At 44.2% G+C, this 10,366-nt stretch overlaps 1 protein-coding gene across 1 annotated transcript; it reads left to right on the top strand.

The window, feature by feature from the left end:
- Positions 1-1,117: 1,117 nt before the first annotated feature.
- On the top strand, positions 1,118-2,883 carry LOC146021378 (uncharacterized). Its single transcript, XM_083155164.1, has 2 exons — positions 1,118-1,759; positions 2,747-2,883. The coding sequence occupies exons 1-2, from the start codon at positions 1,555-1,557 to the stop codon at positions 2,857-2,859; spliced, it is 318 nt and encodes a 105-aa protein (XP_083011290.1). The 5' UTR covers positions 1,118-1,554; the 3' UTR covers positions 2,860-2,883.
- The last annotated feature ends 7,483 nt before the right edge of the window (positions 2,884-10,366 follow it).

The raw sequence follows: 10,366 nt of genomic DNA, 5'->3' as shown, positions 1-10,366 counted from the left end.
GTTTGCCTTTTGTAGGACAACTTTAAATACTATTTCTGTTATTGGCGTTAATCAGCTGCAACCTGCGTTCCGTACGGCCGCGTCCCGTACGCCAGCGTCAACCGTGCGGCGCATACGGGCCGCCCCTTGGTGTTGAAAAATATTTCCAAAAAACCTGGCAAACTCAGTAAGTCTGATTTATTAGCTAAATGCTGATTCCAACACCAATGACCAAATACAACTGAGGTCAGACATGCAATGTATATTTGAAGGTACTTCTGTACTGTGTACTTGTTTGGTATGTAGTACAACTGACACTACCCATTCCATATGTCAATCCAGTCCACCACTTAGCCACAAGTAATCAGTGCTAGCATCCAAATCACATGTGAAAGTACTCCAAATTCAGCCCGGATTCTAGCTACTTTTCATTCCACCTCTGTAGTATGGCGCAGTAGAAGGTAAGTGTACACATGGCACCATGGCGTAATTGTGGGAACAGGTCTGCCACTATTTGCTATGTTTCTGTGGCATAGCTTTCATTAAAAAATAGCTGTTTAGTACCTTGTTGAGTTAGGTGTAAGTGTCTAGTGATGCAGACTATTTCACCTGGTGCTTATACCCATGTTTGGTGAATGTTAGAGATTATATATAATGTGTTTGCATCTTAGTTTAGACTGTGTGTTTAGGATGGGGGTGCGATGCAATGGGTTAGCCGTATGTACGGGCGCATACACGCTGTTAGTGTAAAAATGAACAATAAAGTTAATACCAAATATCACTCTAACCAACCAATGACAGCACATGATTGTTTGATTAGTGCCACTCCTAAAATGGCTTCCTACCAGCATGCAGAACCCTTCTCCACTGCGGAGCTACTGGCGCTGGTAGGAGTTATGGAGCGCAGACTGGGGCAGGCAGGCCCCTTCATTAGCAACCGCGACAAGCGCCGGGCATATGTTGCGGCCCGGCGCCGCATATTCGCCCGCACTCATGTGCGGAGGACCATCGCCCAACTGGAGAGGCGATGGTCCGACCTGCGGAGGCGGGAGCCGGAGCCTCTGCAGGCTCTGAGGCGGCGTCTGCAACGTTGTAAGTATTTTGAGCAAATACATATAATTGACAGTGGGCAGGATTCGGTCTGCTTCACAATTTTTAAAATGGAGAGTAACAAACAGGCAGCCAATCAGCTCCTACCTGGCCTTTTACAACTACAGTCTGTGACATGACAGGAAGGATCTGATTGGCTGCGTGTTTATCACTCTACATTGTATCACTTTTGAAGGCTAGTGCATCTAGGCCATTGAGTGTTTGCATTTTAACATTATTTAATATTAATATTACATGAGGTCAATTGGGTGTTTATGACATAGAAAAGCCATATACTATATGTGTGATATATAACACATATATAATGTGGTTATGAGATGTACTTGTTAGAGTAATTTCAATGAGAAATGACACTCACCCATTTTGTATGTTTAACCCACAGCGCGGGAGAGAGCAAGACAGGCCTGTCAGGAGGCCCAGGAGGTGGCCAGTGCGGAGGCCACAGAGGAAGTGGGCAATGAGGAGATGCCCATTGAGGAGCCCAGACAAGAGGTGGGCATTGAGGAGGAGTCACAGGCCCACAGTTATGTGACAGAGGAGGATACAGAGGAGGCACAGGAGGTCGGGCAGGAGGTGGAAGTGGAGGAGGAGGAGGTGCCCCTACCCCTGGAGGATGTTCCACCACCTCCCAATGTGGAGGAGGACGACCTGGTCGAGCTGCCTGGCAGGGGTAAGTAGACATAATGCTTCATTAGTGAGTTAGGTACAGGTTGTTATGTCGCACAGCTGATTCAATTTTCCTATAATATAGTAAAGAGTAGTCCCAAAAAATGGAAAACAACAGACACACTTTGGTCTTATAGGCCCATGCTGCAAACGTGCAATCTGGATGCTCATGTAGGTGATGAGTGTTAATTTATGGATGCTCTTTGTATAGAAGCAACAATAACACTTCAATGGAATATGGGCAGGCCTGATTTATACTGGAGTCCCATGTGGGCAGTTTGCATGGGCCCCCCTCTAGCCAGTGTGCCCGTGTTGTTGTCATGTATTTTTGTAAGGTATGATGGATTGAGCTTAGAAATTGTTCGTTGTATGGAAGCGGATTAGTTCTGCCCTTTCACCTATGTGGCAAATGAGACAAGGAATCATGAAGTAATGGGCAGAGGAAGTAGCCTAGCATTTTCCTGTGGTATCTATTCTATCTATCTATCATGCAGTTTAGCTATTAAGCAGTAACATGCAGGTATATATGTATGGGTCAATGTGGCATGTTGTAGTGGGTGTATGTTTTGAGTTGAGTGAGGAGTCTTTGGCCAGGACAAGTGTGAGTGATCCTCAAGTGTGGTTGTGTTTTTGATATATAGATTGTGAAATGTATATGTCACACAAGTGTGTGGGTGTGGTGGCAGCATCATGATCATATATTTGATGACATAACATACAAGAGTGGATAATGTTTTTTTTGTATGTATGATTTCTCATGGTGTAGGTCATGGGTCTTCAACCTTTGGCCCTCCAGATGTTCCAACATGCATTGCCACATTTTTTCCTATAAGAGCATGCCAAAAAACCTCAGGGCATGCTGGGACATGTAGTTCCACAACATCTGGAGGGCCACAGGTTGAAGACCTGTGGTGTAGGTACTTAGGATTGACTGTACAAGGTGTACGTGAGTAGCATAATTAATGTTGTACCCCCTTTCTCATGCACACAGATTACCAGGAGCCACCCCAGGGAGTAAGAGGGGCTCTCATGAGCTTGAGAGAGGACCTGAGGCGGATGACGGCTCATGTGGAGGACCTCTGTGTCCTGCTGCTGGACGAGTGATAGTGGTCCTTTTTTTGTGTGTTGGAATAAAAGTTTGCACTTGTTTAAGAAGTTGTCTGTGTGTTATTTTAGTATTTAACATTAAAAGTATAAAAAGCATTTAACACACAAACATGTGGATGTTTAGATATGTACACAGCAAAAGGGTAGATAACATTTTTATCCCCATAGGGAATGTTAGGGTTAATGTATAGTGCTTGTAAGTGTTTAAGGATCAATTAGCTAAATAACAGATGACCAGGAGCAACAATCTGTTCTGTTAGTGGTTTGCTAATTTCATAAGTGTGTCATGTGATCTATGTGGGAACTCTGATAACAGTAGTCTTGTTGTATGCGGAAGTACACCGCTTCTGTGCGTAGTGGCCGGTTCGCGTCCGTTCTGACGCGGGAAGGCCGTGCATACGCGGTCAGACCGTGCAGAATCGGAGTGTTTCCCCCGCACACGCATGGTTTGTATGTCGTCCGTACACACGCCCTGTTCTTAAAGAGTGACTCCGTCCGAATGCGGCGGACACGTGGGCGTTTCTACGGACGATGCCCGCACGCTGCCGCACAGCGATGCGTGCGGCCCGCACGAAAGAATTCGGGAATATCCGCACCGATCAGAATAAGGCCCTGGGAGACTATGCCCAGCATGTATGGACAGTGATGATAGCGTTCATCGCTGCGGGGAAAGCCGCTCAGCGCATACACACTGAGCGGCTTTCCCCCTGCCCGGCGCTGACGGAGGGGGGGGGCAGCAGCATTGTATAGCGCAGCGCTATGCAAAGCCATCCTGAAAGCCGCTCATCCGCTGGTATAGCCAGCAGATGAACGGCTTACCCGGCGATGTTGCAGGAGCACGCAGCAGCGCTCACTGCTCATCGCCAGACCATACACACTGGGTGGCTTTCCCCCTGCCCGGCGCGGATAGCACAGCGCTATGCAAAGCCGTCCTCAGAGCCGCTCATTTGCCGGTATAACCAGCAGATGAGCGGCTTTCCCGGAGATGATGAGGGAGGGCGCAGCAGCGCTCACTGCTCATCGCTGGGGCATACACACTGAGCGGCTTTCCCCCTGCCCGGCGCCGACGGAGGGGGGAGGATGGCGTTACATAGCACAGCGCTATGCAAAGCCACCCTCAAAGTCGCTCATTTGCCGGTATAACCAGCAGATGAGCGGCTTTCCTGGCGATGTTGCGGGAGCGTGCAGCAGCGCTCACCGCTCATTGCCGGGGCATACACACTGGGTGGCTTTGAGCTGAAAGCCGCTCAAACCTGCTGTTTTGAGCGACTTTCAGCTCAAAGTCGCCCAGTGTGTATGGGCCTTTAGATGATGCTAGACGTTTAAAGATCATATGGAATTCAGTAATTTCAATAATGGGGGATCATTGGCCCATTATCGCGAACCGCTATCGTGATCCACTAGGATGTACAGTATGCATGCTCCAACAGGCATACAATATTGACACAGGTATGAATGGTGACAATCTGTGCTGCTTAACTGCAGGCGCTGTTCAATAATAGCAATTTATTTACATTATACAACGTGACGATTGCAGTAAGCTCGGAGTGCTAAGTATTGGGGGGAAAGTGCACAATCCTATGATCTTGGTGGTAAGGGACCAGTAGTCCTTAATTATGAACCGTTGCGGGTTCCCACAATTGGAGGGTCTGATGCGCAGCTCAGAAATATCAGTGTATTAACAGGAGCTGGATTGCATGAACTACACTGTTTGTCGGCAAGTGTTAATTTAACAATTTCAGTGCTGAAACTGTGCAGTACTAGTGTGACAACAGATCAAGGTTAAATCACAATAAATGGCTCTGTTGGTCTGCAAGTGTCAGTTAAATCAATTTCAGTGCTGATGCCGTAGTGCATATACAGTGTTGTCGCATCAATGGTTTGTACAGAGATAGCGTGCACGGTATCGCAATCTCAGCTAAAAAGGATCCGTGTACTGATAATGCAGAATTATATGTATACTTTATAACCCTTAAATGTAACGGCAAACGCTGAAATAATTTCACTCCGACACCAACTTGTAAAATATAGAAAAATGCTTTACTTGTAAAATAGTGAAAGATAGTAACAGATAACTTGATTACATGTATTGCAAAGGCCAAAGCAAACTTAACACATAAAATATATAATAATAATAATAATGGACTAGTTCCTTAATAAAAAGAACCTAACCCAGTTACAGAAGACGGGGACAGTTATCAGCCAACCAGGGCCAGTGCTAGGGTGTCTGGTGCCCTCCTGCAAACTAAAATTTTGCGCCCTCTCTTCCATAGTCCATAAAGTGACAATTTGTGCTAAAAAAAAAAAAGGTTATGTTAGAGGACCTTTTCCCATTTGATTTTTTTTTTGTTAGAGTACTCTTTCCCAGGATTGTAATGGATGACAAATATTTGTGTAAGTATTTGTGTAAGGCCGGGAAGGCTTGTTTACAAAGTACACCTACATCATATATCTTTGTATACATTTGACCCCTGGGGTGGAGAGTGGACTACTCCAGCTTGGCAGCCCTTTCAAATCATACAGTGAGCGCAGGTACGCATTTTGTGTTATCCAGAGATTGATATTAGACAGAGAGAGATTATATACAGTGGCGTAGCTACAGGGGTCGCAGCGGTCGCACCTGCAACCGGGCCCCTGAGCCAGGGGGGCCCAACCCCCGCCACTGTCCGGCCGTCCTGGATGAGGGTAGTGAACAGCACCCGTTCCCAGTGGTGCTTTGCGGGCCCGGCCAGCGTGCGTCGCGCTGACGTCACGCGGCTCTGGCACGTACCCTCCCGGGGGGGGGCGGGCGTAGGACGTTCGGTGGGGCTAAGGACGGCATCTCAGGAGCTGCCTTGGTAAGTTGCGATGTCCGCAGCTTGGCGAGGCGAACCAACCTGAATCGGGCACATAATAAAGTCACCACTTTTAGCAGAACTGGTAACAGACACCTCAAGGTAATACCTCAGGTAAATAAAAGTCTCCATGATTATAACCTCTCCTTTTAAAGTAAATAAAGTGACATCCTGCAATAGGTTCCTGTCCTGTTCTTCTCCCTGGCATGGTGGTTTAAAGACCACCCCAGTGTGAATTATGTCATTGATCCCCGTTTCTATGGTCACTCAAAGGGCCTCAGTTTTTTTTATTCAATATTTTGTTGTAAATGAGTTTTTATGCTGCTTTTCGCATACATTTTTACCCCTCCGCTGATTTTTCCCAATCTGAGCTTTCTAATTAAAGTATATCCGGTCAACTATTCTACCATACACGTAGATATAAATGTGCAGATGTGCTAATTATGTGGGATCATGTAAACTCCACCATTATGTAACACAGCTATATTTATTTGATGTGAGATTATGCATTCTGTTTTGCTTGTTTATAAGTAACACTACAGGTTATATGTTACATATATTAAAAGGAGCACTTTACAATACTATTATTACCACTCCTAACAACAAACATTCTTACTGCTCCTAGGTCTGCCACCATCTGAGCTTCCAGTAACCTGGGCCTCTCCAGTTTTATCATCTTTGTTCTTTTAATATTTTATTTAAATAAACTGCTATCCTATGTTTAAATGTTAGTTCTATTATTAACATAATATACTTGATGTATTAAAATATAAACAGACAGAGATTTTAATTTTGTTGTATGTAGGGGGGCCCCAAGCTGACCTTTCGCACCAGGGCCCATGAACCCTTAGCTACGCCCCTGATTATATATAAATATATAGCTAGATAATAGATAGAAACAGACAGAGATAGATATATAGACAGAGAGACACGGACGGACGGACAAAGAGAGAGATAGAGGGACAGACAGAGTACAAAGAGAGAGAAAGAGGGATATAGACAGGCACACACAAATAAAAAATAAACTCACTCAGCCAGCTCCTCGGTAGGCTCCCGGGCCATCTCTCTCGTGCAGAGCTCCACATTGAGATGGGGGGCATCTAGTGGCATCTAGTGGCTCCTACCAGTACTGCAGTTAGCAGTAACTCCGGAGCTTTCCTTTGCAGATCGCTTTCCCCTGCCTCCTCTGACGTTCACCCTTCCCCGCTTGCAGGTGGGTGATTCGTGTTGCCGACGTCGTTGTCTGTCACAGGCAGCGGCAGCCGACCGGAACGGGTGCAGAGCAGGGAGAGCGCCTCTGCTGGCCGGCACCTCCCTGCTTTGCAACCCTCGCTGAGTGGGTTCCGCCGGCCCTGCAGCCAACACCTCAGGGATAATTACCTGCACCCCCAGCTTCAATCACGTGTCTTCTGAACTGCTTCCTCAATCGCCTCCCTACTCCCTTTTTATGCCCAATATTTATACTTTATTCAGCTCAGTGACTCCATTATTCATATGGGTTAAAATGTGATTGGACAAGTCAGTATTGAATTAATTATATAATAATTCACGTCATCTAAGCCTGGTTACTAGGCAAAGAAATTTCGAGGTTTCCTAGACCTGAAGGCCTTGGGGGTCCATGTATGCATACCCCGTTATCTAGTTAGTTCTCATTACTGTGCAGACTGACTGTCTGCCCTTGTCTTCTGTTCTATCAATACTGCATTCTTAAACCCAGAAAAACAAGCCAATTCTCCATAAGAAATTCCTTCTTTTAGCAGTATTCTGACTCCCTGCGCCATTTTGTAATATTTTATGCAAGTCATAGCTGGCAAAATGGTTGCTGCTTCTGACAAACACCTGCTGCTTAGCACAAAGGGTAGGCCTCATACGCCGTGGCTAGTAGCTTGTGCAACACGCTAACGATATCTGCAGCAATAATAGCAGTATTTAAAAAAACAAAGTATAATAAAGGATTATTGATGCGTTAATTTCTGTGTTAACAGTACCCTTGGTATCACTGCGGCTGCCCGCACTGGATCCTAGAGTGCACGCTACTCAGCAACAATCGGTATTGCCGGGTGCTCCAGTAGGCAGCTAGTTAGACCGACAAACACATTCCATATTAGAGTCCTAAAAAGTACTGATATATCACATGAATTATTATTGGAGGTAACATATGGAGAGTGTCCGTACGGCTAGTGGTGCAGACATACGCTTCACAAATCTTCTTAAGGGCAACTTTCATTTGCACTATATTCACTTTTTCTATGTTTCATGTTTTATGTAGTTTGTCATATTTCGCAATTTTAACTTATTTCAATTAAATGGTATATTTTATTGCATTGAATCAATTTTCTCTCATGGCGCACCATATTGTGACCAACCAAACCCTGTCCCTTTTTTGTCTAGCTGGATAACCATGTTACTAGGTAACTATGTAGCTGGGTAGCTGGATAACCATGTTACTAGGTAACTATGTAGCTGGGTAGCTGGGTAGCTGGATAATCATGTTACTAGGTAGCTATGTAGCTGGGTAGCTGGATAATCATGTTACCTGGTAACTATGTAGCTGGGTAGCTGGATAACCATGTTACTAGGTAACTATGTAGCTGGGTAGCTGGATAACCATGTTACTAGGTAACTATGTAGCTGGGTAGCTGGATAACCATGTTACTAGGTAACTATGTAGCTGGGTAGCTGGGTAACCATGTTATTAGGTAAATATGTAGCTGGGTAATAATGTTACTAGGTAACTATGTAGCTGGGTAGCTGGGTAATCATGTTATTAGGTAACTATGTAGCTGGGTAATCATGTTACTAGGTAACTATGTAGCTGGGTAATCATGTTACTAGGTAACTATGTAGCTGGGTAACCATGTTACTAGGTAACTATGTAGCTGTAATCATGTTACTAGGTAACTATGTAGCTGGGTAATCATGTAATCATGTTATTAGGTAGCTATGTAGCTGGGTAGCTGGGTAATCATGTTACTAGGTAACTATGTAGCTGGGTATCTGGGTAACCATGTTACTAGGTAGCTATGTAGCTGGGTAGCTGGGTAATCATGTTACTAGGTAGCTATGTAGCTGGGTAATTATGTTACTAGGTAACTATGTAGCTGGGTAATCATGTTACTAGGTAACTATGTAGCTGGGTATTCATGTTACTAGGTAGCTATGTAGCTAGGTAATCATGTTACTAGGTAACTATGTAGCTAGGTAATCATGTTACTAGGTAACTATGTAGCTGGGTAATCATGTTACTAGGTAACTATGTAGCTGGGTAATCATGTTACTAGGTATCTATGTAGCTGGGTAATCATGTTACTAGGTATCTACTGTATGTAGCTGGGTAGCTGGGTAATCATGTTACTAGGTAGCTATGTAGCTGGGTAATCATGTTACTAGGTAACTATATAGCTGGGCAATCATGTTACTAGGTAACTATGTAGCTGGGTAGCTGGGTAGCTGGGTAACCATGTAACTAGGTAACTATGTAGCTGGATAACCATGTTACTAGGTAACTATGTAGCTGGGTAGCTGGATAACCATGTTACTAGGTAACTATGTAGCTGGATAACCATGTTACTAGGTAGCTATGTAGCTGGATAGCTGGATAATCATGTTACTGGGTAACTATGTAGCTGGATAACCATGTTACTAGGTAGCTATGTAGCTGGGTAGCTGGGTAACCATGTTACTAGGTAACTATGTAGCTGGGTAATAATGTTACTAGGTAACTATGTAGCTGGATAATCATGTTACTAGGTAACTATGTAGCTGGGTAGCTGGGTAACCATGTTACTAGGTAGCTATGTAGCTGGGTAATCATGTTACTAGGTAGCTATGTAGCTGGGTAATCATGTTACTAGGTAACTATGTAGCTGGGTAATCATGTTACTAGGTAACTATGTAGCTGGGTAATCATGATACTAGGTAGCTATGTAGCTGGGTAATCATGTTACTAGGTAACTATGTAGCTAGGTAATCATGTTACTAGGTAACTATGTAGCTAGGTAATCATGTTACTAGGTAACTATGTAGCTGGGTAATCATGTTACTAGTTATCTACTGTATGTAGCTGGGTAATCATGTTACTAGGAAGCTATGTAGCTGGGTAATCATGTTACTAGGTAGCTATGTAGCTGGGTAATCATGTTACTATGTAACTATATAGCTGGCTAATCATGTTACTAGGTAACTATGTAGCTGGGTAGCTGGATAATCATGTTACTAGGTAACTATGTAGCTGGGTAGCTGGATTATCATGTTACTAGGTAACTATGTAGCTGGGTAATCATGTTACTAGGTAACTATGTAGCTGGGTAATCATGTTACTAGTTAACTATGTAGCTGGGTAACCATGTTACTAGGTAACTATGTAGCTGTAATTATGTTACTAGGTAACTATGTAGCTGGGTAATCATGTAATCATGTTATTAGGTAGCTATGTAGCTGGGTAGCTGGGTAATCATGTTACTAGGTAACTATGTAGCTGGGTATCTGGGTAACCATGTTATTAGGTAGCTATGTAGCTGGGTAGCTGGGTAATCATGTTACTAGGTAGCTATGTAGCTGGGTAATTATGTTACTAGGTAACTATGTAGCTGGGTAATCATGTTACTAGGTAACTATGTAGCTGGGTAATCATGTTACTAGGTAGCTATGTAGCTAGGTAATCATGTTAC

This window comes from Crinia signifera, chromosome 7 (genome assembly GCF_055691185.1).
Source record: "Crinia signifera chromosome 7, ASM5569118v1, whole genome shotgun sequence".
NCBI classification, from domain to species: Eukaryota; Metazoa; Chordata; class Amphibia; order Anura; family Myobatrachidae; genus Crinia; species Crinia signifera.
The sequence above is the reverse complement of the archived record's forward strand: the minus strand, read 5'-3'. Positions and strand labels throughout refer to the sequence as shown.

Coding starts and splice junctions, on each gene's coding strand:
- LOC146021378 (XM_083155164.1), top strand. CDS start 1,555: ATGCCCATTGAGGAGCCCAGACAAGAGGTGGGCATTGAGGAGGAGTCA. Junction 1,760..2,746: donor GGTCGAGCTGCCTGGCAGGG/GTAAGTAGACAT, acceptor TCATGCACACAG/ATTACCAGGAGCCACCCCAG.